This window comes from Ogataea philodendri (genome assembly GCF_020536065.1).
Source record: "Ogataea philodendri strain CBS6075 chromosome Unknown scaffold7, whole genome shotgun sequence".
Lineage (NCBI taxonomy): Eukaryota > Fungi > Ascomycota > Pichiomycetes > Pichiales > Pichiaceae > Ogataea > Ogataea philodendri.
In genome coordinates, this window is record NW_025763914.1 from 425,772 (window position 1) to 441,393 (window position 15,622).

A 15,622-nucleotide genomic window follows, 5' to 3' on the forward strand; every position below is an offset into this window, starting at 1 on the left:
TATCTGGAAGTTTGTAAATACAACATATCAATGGACGACTTCCAGGTGTTGGAGCTAATCGGCCGCGGGTCGTTTGGCTGTGTGCGCAAGGTGAGACGCAGAAGCGACGGCAAGGTGTTTGTTCGCAAGGAGATCTCGTATGGGGCCATGAACAACAAGGAGAAGCACCAGCTAAGCACCGAGTTTCGCATCCTCCGAGAGCTCAGACACCCCAACATTGTGCAGTACTTGCACCACGACCACGTCCAGAACGAGCATCAGGTGCATCTGTACATGGAGTACTGCGACGGGGGCGACTTATCGGTGCTGATTAAAAAGTACAAGGACAGAAACGAGTTTGTTCCAGAGTCTCTGATTTGGCAGATCTTCACCCAGGTGCTGAACGCGTTGTACATGTGTCACTACGGCACGGCGATCGAGCCCGTTCAGAACCTGTTCCAATCGTCGCCGGAGCTGGAACCGAAACCAATGGACCACCAGGTGATTATCCACCGTGATATCAAGCCAGACAACATTTTCCTGCTTTCTGACGGGTATTCGATCAAGCTGGGCGATTTCGGGCTTGCCAAGTGGCTGCAGCACGAAAACGAGTTCGCCAAGACGTACGTGGGCACGCCGTACTACATGTCGCCGGAGGTGCTCATGGACAGGCCGTACGACCCGGTGTGCGATGTTTGGTCGCTCGGGTGTGTGATGTACGAGCTGTGCTCGCTGCAGCCGCCGTTCCAGGCGAAAACGCACCTGGCGTTGCAGGAGAAGATCAAGGCCGGCAACTTCGAGCCGATCCCAGACCACTACTCGCACCGGCTCCAAATGGTGATCAATGCGTGTTTAATCGTGGACCCTGACGAAAGAGCCACGGTCAACCAGCTGCTACAGGACGCGTCGTTCAAGCTGTTCCGCAAGGAGTGGGAGATGACCCAATGGGACAAGAAACTCAAGGAACGTGAGGCAGACATCGCGCTCAAGGAACGCAAGCTCGTCAAGTTCGAGGACGCTTTGAACGACGAGTGCAAGCAAATGAACCTCAAGTTCGAGGAGATTAGAAACGGCTACAAGAATGAATTCAACTACATGCTCGGGCTCCAGATGAACAAGGTGCTGACAGAGCTATTTGGCAACCAAATACCGCCAAACATCAAGCAGCAGCTCTCCAGCAGAGTCGGCAAAGAAAACTTCCAACAACCTGCATTCCAAAACCACAAGCTCAAGGGGCCCCGGGAACTGTACGACAGAGCCCAGAAAAGACGTTGAAACCTCCCGCTCGCATCCATTAGAATATACTTTTGTAATCCTTCAACTTGCCCTCCTTCCGCGGCACCCAGTAGTTGTCCTTGTACTTCCAGTACGGCTCGCCCGTGATTGGGTGTTTGGCCCGCGCAAAGAACGTCGGAAGGTACTCCTCGCCCGACATCTCGCGCGCCTTGCGCGACGCCCGCTGCTTGTTCTCCACACGAGTCTTTTCTGTGGCCGCAAGGTCGTACTCGCCGTTCTCCATCGCCCGCTGGTCGGGCCGCAGTCGCGTGTCGGTGCATGCAACAACAGGTAACAGATGTGGCTGAGGAGCGTTCAACGAGGCTGCAAAGTTGGTCAGATGGAACATCATCTCTGTCTTTGGGTTGGCCTCCCAGATCAGGAACCGTGGAGAGTCCGCGCGCGTCATATCCTTGGCGTAGATCTTGGAGTTCCAATGGCCGCCGACAGTGTACTTGAGCTTGCCGTCGTTCGAAAACACCTCTCCCTTCACCTCTCCGGCGCTCGAGGCTCTCCATCCACGCTGCTTGAAACTGAAGCTCATATAGTCGCCCGTTGTATGGTTGCGGATCTCCATCTCACCGTAGTTGTCGATTGTTGGGTTGCCGACAATGATACCAATCACCGAGTTCTTGATCTTTTTCCACGAGTAGGTCTCAGAAATCGTTTTGTTGCCCTTCTTGTCAACGACACCGGCCCCAGGGAACAGCTCCACGAACCACGTTCCCAAATGCTTGATGTCAAACGACCGGCCGTAGAACTTGGTATCCACATTAGCCTCTCCGTAGTACGACCACGAAGCAGACTCGGCCAACAGCGCAGAAATAGGCGGATGGTGGCTCACCTGCTCCACCAGAACTCTGTACCCCTGGTCCGGACGCGCGTACTCAAACGTTTCGCCAAGAAGCGGGTTGAACGGCTTGGCAATCCGCCCCACGGTGGAAACGTACTCCGAAGCCGCAAACGCTGCAACGTATATCATCCGCGTCACAGAGTCGTCGATCGACGCAGCCTTATCCAAAAGACTTGCGTACTCCATCACCTCGGTACTCCGCTGCAGCAACGACGTTGGCTCGTTGAAAACAACAGGCAGAGTCATCTTGGTCATGTCCTTCCCAACCATCGACCGCAGAACACTCCACAGCGAGATCTTGGGTCTATTGTCTTCCTTTTGCAAAGTGGTCCGGATTGGGTCCTCGTACCCCATGAAAGTGGCCTCCGAGTTGATCTTGTCGTATCTCTCGAGCTGCTTGTTGTTCTTGAGCGGGAATCCATTCACAACAACCGAGTCTGAGCCCTTGATCTCCTCGGGCTCGTTGATCACCGTTTTCTCGGTGCGTGCGTCGTCGGCAGCGCCAGCTGTCTGCTCAGACGAGTCGGCCGATGCATCCTCTCTCGCCTGCGCCACGGGAACGGTCTCACTGCCCGCTTCCGCAGGCTCCGGACCACTTTCAGACCCATCGTCCTCCGCATCGAAAAACTCCTCGTCAGACTCCTCTTCTTCTCCCAAGAAAAGCATTATCTGGTTAGGTTCCTCAGACTCTGGTTCATCAACTTTGTTCTGCGGAGTCTCGGTCGGAGCAGCTTCCGAAACAGCACGAACAATATTTGGATTGCTCTTCAAAGATTTCTTAAGTCCGTGCAATTTATCCTCCAACTCCACAATCTTTTGCTCGCGAGACTGCATCTCCAATTCCAGCCGCTTGAGCGTGTGTTCCCAGATTTTCGAGATTTCCTGCTGTCTGTCGATCACCTTGCCGAACTTGGTCTCGTACTTGGTGATGAGCTCCGATTGCGTGTCCGACAGATTCGTCAGGTTCGAAAGCACGTTCATGGCCACCTCGATGACTTGATCCTTAGGAATAGACTCGTCGGCCTCCGCAGCAGTTAAAAACTCGCCGAACGATCTCAGCTCGATCTTCATCTGGTTCTTGCTCACGGCAAGCTCGGAGTTGCTCAGTCCTGGCTCTCTGATATCTTCCGGATCAGCAAGACTGCTGTCGTGGAAGTCGAGCTTGGAGCTGCTTCCATCATCGTCGTCGTCATCCAATGCACTATCGCGGTCATCCTCGTGGATCGAGGAGATAGTCAGCTTGCTGCCAGCTTCTCCGCTCGACCCAAACGAACCGACAGACGGAGACCGATCTTTCTGCTGTGGAAGCTTCAAATCAGAGTTCTCCTTGATCTCTGGAAGACTGAACGCATCTTTGGTCTTCTTTGTCAGCTTGGACAGCTTCCGCATAGGTTTCTTGTAGGACTTGTTGGTGTTTGGCGACAATGGACCCGATCCTTCCTCATCTGAAGAAACAGAAACAGACGATGTGTTGGAGAAACTCCGTTGATGCGATGTGATTGGCGAGGTTGGTAACTCGCCGTGGGGGCCACGGTTGCCGATGTTTTGGGTACTGTTGGATCGAGTCGATTCGAAACTCTCCTTGTTCCGCGAGCTGAGCTTGGTGCGCTGTTGCTCGTCGGCAATCGACTGTCTCTGCTGTCTCTCAAGGTCTTTTGCGTACCTAATGGCATTCTGTAAAGCCCAGACCCATCTATTTGTTTCGATAACGTGGTTGGCCTTGAGATGCCACTTCAACGACGACTTCTGGCCCCGCTTCTTGATGATAATTTCAAACTTGGACTTCTCGGAACTGTCCATGCGCAATTGGGCGCTGGCCAAATGAATCATTCCTCGACAAGAGTTATAAATATCGTTTGGCGAGCTGTAGTATGACAATCTGCCCTCCGCATCGAGAATGAACCATCTAAGCTTGTATCCGCCGGCAAAGTTGGTCCATTTCTTCAAAAAACCCTTGAAAGTGGGTGGTCCCGCATGTGGCTGACCGGTCTGATTGGTGGAATCTATCATGGTCTGGTGGTTGCACGAGTCCTTCATGATCTTTTTCATGGCAGACGACGTGGCCGAGTCAATCGGCAGCTTACCGTTGAGGTTGCGCTTGAACGGATCGCCACCGTGTTCCAGAATGAACTTGACCATTTGTATATCGTCCTTTTTGATAAACTCCAGTAACACGGTGTCGCCGGTGACGGGATCTGTTCCGTTGATGTCCAACAGCCCCTTGACTCTTGGGTTGCTGAGCAGCTTCTCCAGGACGGGGAACTGACGGGCCTCAAACGCGTTTCGCAGCTCGTTCGCCTTCACCTCCACAAACCTCGTGCGAACGTCCGAGAGCACCTGCACGGTGTCCATGTTGGAGGAGCACTCGATGGGCTGTTTCATTTGCTTGTTGACGATACAGTCGTTGATCTCGTCCTGCGCGGCCAAGACGTTGATGACGTCGTTCCGTGCAGATATGGCTGCATAGTGTAGCGCCGTGTTTCCCTGCTCATCCTGGGCATTTATATCCTGCACGAGTTTATTCTGGACGATGTATTCTATAATGGACAGGGGAGCCACCTGGACGGCAAAGATGAGCACCTGGCGGTCGAGTGCTGCTATCTGTGGATCTGGCGGCGTCAATGACCGACAGTACGTGATCAGCTCACGCAGTTTGTCCTTGTCAGAGGATCTAAGACATTCTAGCAATTTGAGCTTAATCAAGCTGGCATTTGGCACAGAACTCATTTCGGAACCAATGGAATTAACGCTCCAACTGTAGAAGTGCTGTTTCTTGGAGGTCAACGGGTCAATTGGCCGGATATCGTATAGTTGCTCACACCGCCTTCGGTCTGTGTTTTTTTTTTTAACTTGTCTAAAGAGGAGAGCTTTCTTTTACACAGCCGGGGTTTCTCGCAATATTCGCAGCGGCGCCTGGCGGACACGCGGCACGTGACTTTTTTAAGCCGTTTGCGTCCTGATAATCAGATACGGCACAGGCCACAAAGTTATCTGGGTATTGTATTATGTCGCTGACGAGCACTTCTCTGGTGGCCGTGTTGAACAAGGAGTTCAAGCCGAATCTCGAGGACCTGTTGGCCGTTTACGGCGAGGTCAAGATCGACGACAAGATCAAGAACATCAAGGCCAAGGAGGTGGGACTCGACCATTTGACCATCGTTTTCAACCACGACAGTTTGGAGGTGGAGATGTTGAAGCCCATTCCGTTCGACAAACCACTACAGACCTACGAACAGGTCCAGACCCATCTGTTGCAACTGGCTCGTCAGGCTGCCGAGAAACGCAAACTCAGCCATTTGCAGGTCCAGCAGGTTTGGTATCCGCAGAACGTGATCGAAAAAGGTATCGTGATTGCCGTCTGTATAATGATGGCCGGTAAAGTGATGCCGAACTTCACATACAACGTTGTTCTCACCAGAGTGCTGCCGTTTCCAAATCATTGGCTTGAGGCGTTCCGGCCATACAACGATTTTGTTTTGATGACGGCCATCACGCTGCACGCAATCGAGGTGGCCATCTTCATGGTGAGCCGTTTCTACAAGTACAGAGTGCCGGCGGATGCGCAGCTGGAGTGGCTGGTGTTGACCACCATCGAGGGCTACTTCTGCATCCGGCGGTTTGACCAGGTGGTTGCGCATCGGGCCAAGGTCTGGCAGCACTACGAAGACGGCGGCAAGTTGATCGACGAGAAGGAGAAGTACGAGTAATAAATAATTGCCGGTGTAGCCAAGAAACGTGAAATATTTCTAAATTGTTAATTTATCATGTTTAACGAGCTTTTGGTGAGTTACTCTTCATTGGGTCTGTTGGGGCCCATTGTCACCCACTAACCGGCCAGGATAAGTACTCCTCGTACACCTATTTCCACGAACTGGTGCCCGTGGCGTACCACGCCGTGCTGGCCCTGGTCCTGCTCAGCATTGCTGCTGTGAGCGGACTGTATTGCGTCACGTTCCCCGGGTCCGAGAAGAAAACCAGCTTTGTGTATGTGTTTTTTGCCGTTGCCGGCGCCGTGTCGTCCGCATTTGGGATCCTGTTCCTGGCCTCCGTCGTCGGAGTGTACACGTGAACTTATTCTGTCTTGACGTGGGATTTGGTTGTGTTCTTCCACAACGATGCAACTTTGGTCTTATAGATCAGGTAGAACACCGGCCCATAACAGTACACCACTGTCTTGGTGATGAATGCAAATTTGTTGGCCCACCAGTCGTAGTCCAGGTAGTCTGTGTAGTAGCCGTACTCGGTTTCCACGAGTCGCAGACACAGGAAGATCAGTGCCGCCTCGCTGGCCACCAGCACCGGCTGTCCAAACGTGTAAGACACGCGACGCAGGTTCGTGAGCCACCCCACAGACCCGCCGTACGTGCGCACCTTGTAGAAGTTGTACGTGTATCTGAAGAAGTCCACCACCGAGGAGCACAGAATGACGATGCTAAAGGCGATATTTTTAGCAGCCTTGGGGTAGTTGAGCAGAGCGGCCGTGAGAAACACGCGTGCAAACACCGTCGCCAGAATGCGTCTCCCCGAAGTGCGCGGCACCCCTGTCTTTGGGACGTGTCTAAAGATCGTGACGTATTCGAACCCGTCAAGAAGGACACTTGTAGTGTACACCGTGAGGAAGAAGTCGGCGATTCCCCCGGGCAAGAACCGCGGACCTGTCAAAGGGAACAGAATCCCCAGTCGTAGAAACACACACGCGGACAAAAACGAGCGAACAAGGTCCGAAATCAACAGATACAACTGCGTGTTGTTATAAGACATGAAGGGGAAAATATTTTTTTGCAATGAAGCTCTTGTTTGTTCTTTCACTGTTTAGTGTGGCGGTGTTTGCCGCATGGTCGTCCGAAGACCTGGAGATTTTCAAGCTCCAGAACGAATTGGTGGAGGACTCGAGGAAACAAACCGATTTCTACGAGTATCTGGGCGTGGAGAACGGGCCCAAGGCGTCCTACGACGAGATCAACAAGGCCTACAAACGGATGAGCCGCAAGTTGCACCCAGATAAGGTGCGCAGAAAGGACGGAGTGTCGGAAAAGAAGTTTAAACGAATCAAAAGGAAGGCCGAAGAACGGTTCCAAAGACTGTCGTTGATTGGGTCCATTCTTCGAGGAGACCGCCGAGAACGGTACGATTACTATCTTAAACGCGGGTTCCCGGCCTATACGGGCACAAACTACGTGTTTAGCAAGTTCCGGCCGGGCGTTGTGGCCTCCGTGGGCGTTGTTGTTGTGTTGTTCTCGATTGTTCACTATCTGATGCTCAAGATGAACGCACAGCAGCAGCGTCGCAGAGTCGAGAAACTGATCGAGGACTTGAAGCGCAAAGCGTTTGGTCCGTCGATGCTGCCTGTTGGCGACTTCAGCGACCGCAGAGTGTTTCATCTGGACAAACTGTTTGTGGTGAAGATCGACGGAACCGTTTGGCTTGTTGACCGCGAACTAATAGAAGGCGAGGACTTTGACGTCGACGACGACGGTCGCCAGGTGTTCCGCCACGAACAGGCTCCAAGAAACCGCAAAGAACGTCGCACCAGAAAGGAGAAAGACGAGGTGCTGCTGCCAGTCACTCCAGACGAAATTCAAGAAATCACATGGAAAGATACACTCGTTGCGAGACTGTGCCGGTGGCTCTTTACTAAAACACAAAAACAGGACATTCCGCAAGAAGATCAAGGAACGCTTAAACGGCTGCCAAACGGCAAGTTCAAAAAAGTCAAGCCGGCTGCTACTAAAAAAGCTTAATTCGTATCATCGTCATATTGTACAGATTACTTCCGTCTCCCTCTATCACCTTCATCATCTCTCATGGGCCTCAAATCGCCACCGTCAACGTCCTGCTCCTCGCCCTCTATGACCTCGAGCTCCTGGCGAAACTCGTCGTTGTTGCCGTCGTCCAGCAAGATCACGTTCCGGTCGCTCACCATCGGTGTCGACCCGATCTCGTCCTCCTCGTCGTCGTCGGCCACGAGACTGTCGCTCAGCTCGGCAGGGTTGCCCAGAACCTTGTTGTACATGGAGTTGATCTCCTTCAGCCGCGAGTTGATGAATTCGATCCACTTGTTGAACTGCGTGCTCTCAAACAGCTTGTCGAACAGCGAGTTGAAAATATAGAACGACGACTTCAAATAGTACGGGTTCGACACATCGTTGTCGTCCTTGAGCACCTCGAACGTCTGGTCCTCGCGCGTCATGCCAAAGTTCTCCACATAGTTCTGGAACTTGTGGATCTCCTCGGCTATCAGCGTCAGATGGCCCATATACCCCAGCTTGAAGTCGTGGTGGCTTTCGTACTCCTCGGAAAGATTGAAGCAGTAAAGAATGTAGTTGGGTAGGTTGAAAAAACCAGGGTATTCCTCGTCAGAGTCGAATTCCTTCACGTCAAAAGTGTCGTAGTCACCAAACAGAGACCAGATCAGAACTTTGTTCAGGCTGAGATTGTCGTCGTACTTGGTCTCTTCCTGGTTCGAGGCGCGGTCTTCGTCCCAATTGGCCAGTCGCCCGTTGAACACCTGTTGCACAAGGTCGAAAACAACGTTGTGCATGAAATTGTTCCACGCAAACTTGTGGAGTTTGAGGATCACCAACGGCACGCTGTTCGTTTGCAATAGGCGCAGCTTGAAGAAGTTGCCGATCGACATGTCAACAGGTAACTTGACGTACTCCTCGCCGCCCACACGAGATAAACTGTCTGAGTCGCCGTCCAAACTCATCTTTTCCATTGGCTTGGTGACGTCGTCGTTGATCGCGTCATTGAGCGCATCCATCACCAACGACTCCGTCTTCTTCACGTCCCGCCAGAGATCCCGCTTGTACATCAGATAGTCCAGCTTGGGCGACTTGTTCATCAAAATCATGTTGGAGCAGTGCAACAGCTCCGCAACAAGCTCCATCACCTTAAACCGCTCGTACCCCAACGGCTCGATTTCGTCGCCAATGGAGCTCTGCAGCTTCGGCACCTTGTTGAGCTTGTAGTACTTGTCGGTGAGATAGTTGTCCTTGATCTCGTCCAAATGTATCGAGAACAGCTTGAGCATCACACCGAGATAAATAGGGTCTCTTGAGTTGGGCAGGTTTCTGCTGCTTTTGTCGCCCGAGTCCGAGTCCTCGGCCTCTTCCAGCGCAACAGCCTCCACAGACTGCACCCAGTCGAACTCGTCGTAATCTGAGTTGTTTTTGCGGATCACCTCGATCACCACAGAAACCACCGTCACGAGACCATAGTGACCATAGTTGATAAGCACGTCCAGCATCTCCAGAACACACTTCTTCGACACCAGCTGGCGCGTGAGATCGTTCGGCCCGATGTTTGGGTTATTGGTGCGAGCAGCCAGGGCCTGCTCGGTGTCCAATGGCTCTCCAAACTCGTTCAGCTGCTGCTGTGTCGAGTCGTCCCAAAATCCAACGTTTGAGCTGATTCCAACAATCCCATTCAGCAGATTGCACAGATTGTCCTGGATCTGATGGTCAGCATAGTGGATTTTCACCAACTTCAACAGATTGTACGTGAGATCCTGGTCCACCAGAATCTCTATGAGCCCGTTCGAGTTGTACGGCTTGTCTGTGGAAACGAGCCGCACCAGCAGGTCGCAGATCGTTGGCGAGTGCGGCACAAAGTTCAGAAACTGGTTTGTGATCAGCGCCGACTTCTGCTGGAACCGAATAAAGTTCATCAGTCCGTTGATGTTGGCCGTGGCGATGCTGTCGATCAGCTTGAGGAAATTGTTGAACAGAGTGACGTTGTGGCTCTGCTTGAATGCAAATTGATCAGAGTCCGCAGACTCCGTCGACCTGTCGGGCTCTGTCTCACTCTCGTCGTCGCTATGAGACACCTTGGGAGTTTGGAAGAACTCGTCCACGTCTCTGTCCAGGAACCCTGTCCAGAGCTTTTCCAGGAGATTGGACTCGCCTAGCAACACAGCCACCGTGTTGCCGCTCGAAAGCACCAGCAGGTCGCTACACGTGTGTGAACGCTGGAGGGCTCGCTCATACACGTCCAACGGTTTCTTTTCTTCTTCCGCTTCCACCTCCACGTTGTTGTCACCTTCGAAAATATTGTGGCTTGCGTCGAGCGCGTTCCTGTCCCGTGACAAGTCCACGGAAACCAGAATGTACTCGATCATCAGCTCCAACACCTCTGGCTGCGAAACGTACGTGATGAGCCGCTGGTTCTTGGCCAAGCTGATTTCGTCCAGAAAACTGGGCTGATCTATCAGCTTGTTGAACAGCGAGATATTTAAATGCGGGCGCTCGGAATGCAAAACAGGAGGCTCCATGCGAGACTGTTGTAGATGATCGTTTTCCTGGATGGTTTGCAGGAGCTTGGAAGCTGTCAGGTTGGTCGGAGACGACGGTAACTGGTCAGAGGCCGAGGAATCGGACATCTTGAGCCCCAATTGCTGCTGATCCAAGTCTATCTCCGCGAGGATCTTGTTGATCGTGGCGTTGGAGAACGACGAGTTGAAAAACGGCCAGATCCCACTCATGTTGGGGTTCTTGTGTATTGTATAGGCAAGGGCTCACAAAAGAGCAATGAAGAATGCAGTAAAGCCCGGATTTTCAAAGACAACTCTCGATGTCAATATTTATAGACCGCACAGAATTCCAAACAAGTTCCTAGCTGCAATGGCTAGTGGCAACGAGTTTGACGGCTTTGGTGTTGTTCCTCCTTGTAGATTTCTCTAATTATTAATCGAGGAGTTGCGCGTGGTGCAAGGGTGGACAAACAAAATGGGTTCCTCTGAAAAAACCAAAACAGTTACCCGGCCACTCACGGTTTTTTTTAAAGTTTTTTCAACCGGTGCTGAAAAATTTATTCCTTAATACATTCACAATGGCTTTCACCAAGGACTTCAAGACTTCCGCCTACCACTCCCGTTACCAGACTCCTTTCAGAAGAAGAGCTGAGGGAAAGACTGACTACTACGCCAGAAAGAGACTTGTTGCTCAACACAAGGCCAAGTACAACTCTCCAAAGTACAGATTGGTTGTTAGATTCACCAACAAGGACATCATCACCCAAATTGTGTCTTCCACCTTGACCGGAGATGTTGTTTTGACTGCTGCTTACGCCCACGAGCTGCCAAGATACGGTATCACCCACGGTTTGACCAACTGGTCTGCTGCTTACGCTACTGGTCTGCTTGTTGCCAGAAGAGCTTTGCAAAAGCTCGGTCTGGACGAGACCTACACCGGTGTTGAGGAGGTCGAGGGTGAGTTCGAGCTCACCGAGGCTGTTGAGGACGGCCCAAGACCATTCAAGGTGTTCTTGGACGTTGGTTTGCAAAGAACCACCACCGGTGCCAGAGTGTTCGGTGCCTTGAAGGGTGCTTCCGACGGTGGATTGTACATTCCTCACTCCCCATCCAGATTCCCAGGTTGGGATATCGAGGCTGAGGAGCTTGATGCCGAGGTCTTGAGAAAGTACATCTTCGGTGGTCACGTTTCTGAGTACATGGAGGAGTTGATGGACGACGATGAGGAGAAGTACAGAACTCTCTTCCAAGGTTACATTGCCGACGACATTGACGCTGACGCTGTCGAAGACGTCTACACCGAGGCCCACGAGAAGATCAGAGAGGACCCATCTTTCAAGCCAACCGAGAAGAAGTTCACCAAGGAGCAATACGCTGCCGAGTCCAAGAAGTACAAGCAAAAGAAGCTCACCAAGGAGGAGAGAAGAGCCAGAGTTGCTGCCAAGATTGCTGCTTTCAAGGAGTCTGCTCAGGAGTAAGTTATGTAATACCTATAAATCTTATTTCTTCGGCAACGAAACAGGAGTTGTACACCTCGCACCGCTTTCAGTAATTATCCCCGGAGTTGACGATTTTTTTAAAGGCTTCAAACCAGCATAAATATTATTGATTAAACTTCCAGTGAGCTCAGTGGCGATTGCCCATCTTCGATTAGATCGTTTATAGTTGTTGCACTGTTGAGTGTTTCTACCGTTTGTTTTCCCACAGGTGATCGCAAAGGTCCAAGCAGGACCTGATTATAACTGGTTTTAGTTCGATGGCCCAAGAATTCAAGGACGATTTGTCCAAAGACCTCACGCCGCCCGAGCAGTTCCAGAGTCCCGGTGTTTCCAACGGAGACGTGGACTGGCTGTTTCGGGGCAAGGCAGCCAAGAAGTTGTCGCGCAAGAGCAACAACGTGTCGCTCGACGTCCAGAACCAAATCCAACAGGCACAGCTCCAGGCCGCGCAGAGCCAGACACAGCAGCAGCCCGCCGCCCAGGACCAGGGCGAGTTTGTTTCCAAGTTGCCATCGACGTCCACACAGCTCAAGCCGTCGCTGAAGACGGTGTCTGCCGCGGGAGCAGACTCCTGCAAAGGCCAAGACACATTGGCTTGTTCGCCAACATCACAAACAGGGCTCGCGAGATCCGGATCCACGCGATCCCGGTCCGGCTCGCTGTCAAACCCCATCAGACGCGTTCTCCCAGTTTCTGACTCGAAGGACAAATCGCCGGCCGTTCCGACTCAAAGAAGACAGTCTCTGTTTTCGTCGATTTCGTCCAAGTTCAAGTCGCAATCGTCGCAAGCCTCGCCCCACGACCCTGTTCCGCCCACCGTGCCCGAATCGGTGGTTGTGGACTGCGTAAGCGGCGACCGCAGCTCTGTGTCGTCCAGGAAGTCGGACGGCCCCAGATCAAGACGCGCGTCTGTGGCAGAACGGTCGGACTCTGTGTCGAGCGTCGACGACGTGAAGCAGCAGTTCGAGCGTATGCCGTTCAAGCGTGTCAACTTTGCTCTGCAGGACTTCCCTGAAGATCCTCAGCAACAGATTCCGTCCAGAAAGCCCAAAAAGGGTAATGTTCTGATTCCGGAGGATTTGACCGTCCCGCCTCCAAAACTATCGATCGGGATCAGTGATACCTCTTACAACCAGACAAAGGACGAGATCCCCAAGGTGGACGAATCTCTAATGAGACAGGCCATGGAAAGACAGCAGCTGGCTATCATGGAGAGCAGAAAACATGCCCAGGAGGCCCACCAGGCCGCCCTCAGAATAGCCAAGGAGGTGGGCGGGTTCAAGAAGCTGGCCAAGCTCGGCAAGGACAAGGACGATGAGGATGAGGGATGGGGAGACAAGCAATTCGAGGAGTTTAGAAATAACGTCGATATCGACACCCCGTTGCACCAGCACGTGAACTATTTCGACGTGGAGGAAGAGGAGGCTGTGGAGCCGGAAAAGGACGTCAAGGTCGAGGAGTTGCCGTTGGACCTGCTGTACACGCGTTGCTGCCATCTAAGAGAGATTCTTCCTATTCCAGCCACTCTTAAACAGCTCAAGGGAAAAGTGCGGCCTCTTCACGTTCTCAAGATGCTGAACCCGAAACCGACCTTGATTGACGTTCTATCGTTCTCGGACTTCCTTGCCATTGCCCCCATTGTTACCGTGATCTTCGATAACGTGTACCTTGACAACACCATGATCAAGATCGTGCTCATCAGTTTGTCGCGGTCCACCACGCTGGAAAAGCTCTCTTTCAGAAACGTTGCATTTGATCAACAAGGCTGGAAGTACATCTGCAAATTCCTCACGGTCAACAAGTCCATTTTAAAGCTGGACCTGAGTCAACAGCGGATCAGACCAGAAACACCAAAACATTTTTATAGATCGGTGATGGACTGGGACCTGTTTACCCAAAGTTTGATCATCAAGGGTGGAATTGAGGAGCTGGTGATCAATGGTTGCAAACTCACAATTGACCAGTTCAAACACCTGGTGAACAACGGACTGCGTTTGAAGACCAAGAGACTGGGTCTAGCATCCACGAACCTGGACGAGCAGAAAGCCCAGGTCTTGGCCGACTGGATGTCCAGTCCTAGCAACACGTGTCTCGGGATCGACATTGCCGTCAACCATCTGACCTCGCGTGTGTTGGCTCCGTTTGAGCACATCTTCCGCACAAGAATGGATCACATCAATTTGATCTTCTTTTCACTGAACCAGACTGACGTTTCGGTGGAGGATTGTGCAAACATGATCAAATTACTAAGCAAGAGTAAGACGCTGCGATTTTTGGACCTGGGCAACAACCCGCAGCTATTCCCTGCGATTTTGCCAACTCTTACCGAGTTCTTGCCGCAGTTCCCTGATTTACGCAGGGTGCACTTTGAGTTCTGCAACCTGAGCGAGGCGGGCATAATCCAGCTGTGTTTAACGTTCCAGAAGTGTCCGAAGCTTCTTCACGTTTCTCTTCTGGGAAATGAGAACATTAATCAACGGAACGCTGCTTCGCTCTACATTTCGGTGAAAAATTCCAATATTTACAGTTTGGACATCGACTACGACGCGCTCAGCGACGAGGTGTCGTCGAAAATCGCGTTCTACCTGATGCGCAACATGGAGAAGTTCCTGAACAAGGACCTGACCCAGAGCGGCAACCAGGAGGAGGACCTGATTTTCGACGGCTCTTTACTGACCAAGACCGCAGAGGCGCTGTTGGAGTCGAACCAGGCGAAAAACGACGACGAGAACCAGATCATCAGCAACGCTCTGGTTGAGAAGACCGTGCGGCTGCGGAGCGAGATCCACAAGATCATGAACAAGCTGTTCGACGACAGAGCCAACGGCCGGCTGTCGCTGGAGGGCAAGGAGACGCTGTTGCGGTTCTGTTTGCTGGACGACTCGTTGGAGAGCATTATACATATTTTTTCCGAGCAGGAGCTGCAGGGAAAGGCCAAGAAGACGAGCTGCGACGCTCCGGGCGTGTTGAAGCGGCCGGAGCTGATCAAGAAGCTGTCGACGCAGAGATCGAGCCAGAAACTGCCGATGCACAAGTCCTCGTCGGACGTGATTGTGGCCGGGCCTATTGTGTCGCCAAACCAGGTTGCGTTCGAGCCCGTGACGGTGCCGATCTCCGAGGACGCGAACCCGCACTCGGTGGTGGCGGACGGCGACTCGCAGCCCGTGGACCATCTGACGGGCCAGCCGGTGCTGATGAGAAGCGTGTCGCAGACTTCGATCCACGCCAAAGAGCTGGAGGAGGAGGAAGGAGAGTTCCACAAGTGGGGATTCTATGTGCAGCAGCACGACTCGTCCGAGCACCTGCCATTGCCGCAGGAGAAGCCGCACCTGAAGGTGAGCAACATCCCGTCTGGCACGGAGCTGCGCCAGGCGGTGATGAAGGCCAAGGGCATCGAGAGCGTGTCGGACCTGATCAAGAAGATGAACATCGACTCGTCGCGGCTGTCGTCGATCTACGAGCCGGTTTCGGACGCGGAGCAGGCTCCGAGCGACGTGGACGTGGGGTCGATGGCCGCGTCGTCGACAGTGTCCCCGCAGTTTTCTGCGTCGAACGGCCCCCAGACTCCGGCACGCCGCAGGTCGGTCTCGTCTGCTTTGGAGCAGGACGGGCCCGAGTCGCCAATGTCGGCCAACTCCGTCGACGAGTACTACGTGCCCGACAAGGATGCCGACGAGGTGTACGAGAAACTGCTGGACGACGTTGCCAGAGTGCGCTCCAACAGATCCACCGGCTCGGAGAAGCAGGCGTAATTATTTATAGTCA

The 15,622-nt window shown here is 52.7% G+C and overlaps 13 protein-coding genes across 13 annotated transcripts; 8 read left to right on the forward strand and 5 right to left on the reverse strand.

Annotated features, from left to right (window-relative positions):
* Positions 1-30: 30 nt before the first annotated feature.
* OGAPHI_003128 (uncharacterized protein) lies at positions 31-1,254 on the forward strand (the record flags this gene model as incomplete). The annotated part of the gene is made up of 1 exon (XM_046204074.1): positions 31-1,254. The coding sequence occupies one exon, from the start codon at positions 31-33 to the stop codon at positions 1,252-1,254; it is 1,224 nt and encodes a 407-aa protein (XP_046062291.1).
* Positions 1,255-1,273: 19 nt separating this feature from the next.
* On the reverse strand, positions 1,274-5,264 carry OGAPHI_003129 (uncharacterized protein; the record flags this gene model as incomplete). Its single annotated transcript, XM_046204075.1, has 2 exons — positions 1,274-4,862; positions 5,194-5,264. 2 exons carry the CDS (start codon positions 5,262-5,264, stop codon positions 1,274-1,276), a joined length of 3,660 nt encoding a protein of 1,219 aa, XP_046062292.1.
* OGAPHI_003130 (uncharacterized protein) lies at positions 1,534-3,107 on the forward strand (the record flags this gene model as incomplete). Its single annotated transcript, XM_046204076.1, has 2 exons — positions 1,534-1,672; positions 2,077-3,107. 2 exons carry the CDS (start codon positions 1,534-1,536, stop codon positions 3,105-3,107), a joined length of 1,170 nt encoding a protein of 389 aa, XP_046062293.1.
* On the forward strand, positions 5,113-5,814 carry OGAPHI_003131 (uncharacterized protein; the record flags this gene model as incomplete). The annotated part of the gene is made up of 1 exon (XM_046204077.1): positions 5,113-5,814. One exon carries the CDS (start codon positions 5,113-5,115, stop codon positions 5,812-5,814), a length of 702 nt encoding a protein of 233 aa, XP_046062294.1.
* Positions 5,815-6,178: 364 nt separating this feature from the next.
* Positions 6,179-6,868, reverse strand: OGAPHI_003132 (uncharacterized protein; the record flags this gene model as incomplete). Its single annotated transcript, XM_046204078.1, has 1 exon — positions 6,179-6,868. One exon carries the CDS (start codon positions 6,866-6,868, stop codon positions 6,179-6,181), a length of 690 nt encoding a protein of 229 aa, XP_046062295.1.
* Positions 6,869-6,891: 23 nt separating this feature from the next.
* On the forward strand, positions 6,892-7,848 carry OGAPHI_003133 (uncharacterized protein; the record flags this gene model as incomplete). Its single annotated transcript, XM_046204079.1, has 1 exon — positions 6,892-7,848. The coding sequence occupies one exon, from the start codon at positions 6,892-6,894 to the stop codon at positions 7,846-7,848; it is 957 nt and encodes a 318-aa protein (XP_046062296.1).
* A 26-nt stretch (positions 7,849-7,874) lies between these two features.
* Positions 7,875-10,589, reverse strand: OGAPHI_003134 (uncharacterized protein; the record flags this gene model as incomplete). The annotated part of the gene is made up of 1 exon (XM_046204080.1): positions 7,875-10,589. One exon carries the CDS (start codon positions 10,587-10,589, stop codon positions 7,875-7,877), a length of 2,715 nt encoding a protein of 904 aa, XP_046062297.1.
* On the forward strand, positions 7,912-8,217 carry OGAPHI_003135 (uncharacterized protein; the record flags this gene model as incomplete). Its single annotated transcript, XM_046204081.1, has 1 exon — positions 7,912-8,217. The coding sequence occupies one exon, from the start codon at positions 7,912-7,914 to the stop codon at positions 8,215-8,217; it is 306 nt and encodes a 101-aa protein (XP_046062298.1).
* On the forward strand, positions 9,567-10,016 carry OGAPHI_003136 (uncharacterized protein; the record flags this gene model as incomplete). Its single annotated transcript, XM_046204082.1, has 1 exon — positions 9,567-10,016. The coding sequence occupies one exon, from the start codon at positions 9,567-9,569 to the stop codon at positions 10,014-10,016; it is 450 nt and encodes a 149-aa protein (XP_046062299.1).
* Positions 10,590-10,915: 326 nt separating the features above from the next.
* OGAPHI_003137 (uncharacterized protein) lies at positions 10,916-12,530 on the reverse strand (the record flags this gene model as incomplete). The annotated part of the gene is made up of 2 exons (XM_046204083.1): positions 10,916-11,732; positions 12,049-12,530. The coding sequence occupies 2 exons, from the start codon at positions 12,528-12,530 to the stop codon at positions 10,916-10,918; spliced, it is 1,299 nt and encodes a 432-aa protein (XP_046062300.1).
* Positions 10,937-11,836, forward strand: OGAPHI_003138 (uncharacterized protein; the record flags this gene model as incomplete). Its single annotated transcript, XM_046204085.1, has 1 exon — positions 10,937-11,836. The coding sequence occupies one exon, from the start codon at positions 10,937-10,939 to the stop codon at positions 11,834-11,836; it is 900 nt and encodes a 299-aa protein (XP_046062301.1).
* On the forward strand, positions 12,115-15,609 carry OGAPHI_003139 (uncharacterized protein; the record flags this gene model as incomplete). The annotated part of the gene is made up of 1 exon (XM_046204086.1): positions 12,115-15,609. The coding sequence occupies one exon, from the start codon at positions 12,115-12,117 to the stop codon at positions 15,607-15,609; it is 3,495 nt and encodes a 1,164-aa protein (XP_046062302.1).
* On the reverse strand, positions 12,585-14,009 carry OGAPHI_003140 (uncharacterized protein; the record flags this gene model as incomplete). The annotated part of the gene is made up of 3 exons (XM_046204087.1): positions 12,585-12,877; positions 13,503-13,644; positions 13,752-14,009. The coding sequence occupies 3 exons, from the start codon at positions 14,007-14,009 to the stop codon at positions 12,585-12,587; spliced, it is 693 nt and encodes a 230-aa protein (XP_046062303.1).
* Positions 15,610-15,622: the final 13 nt, after the last annotated feature.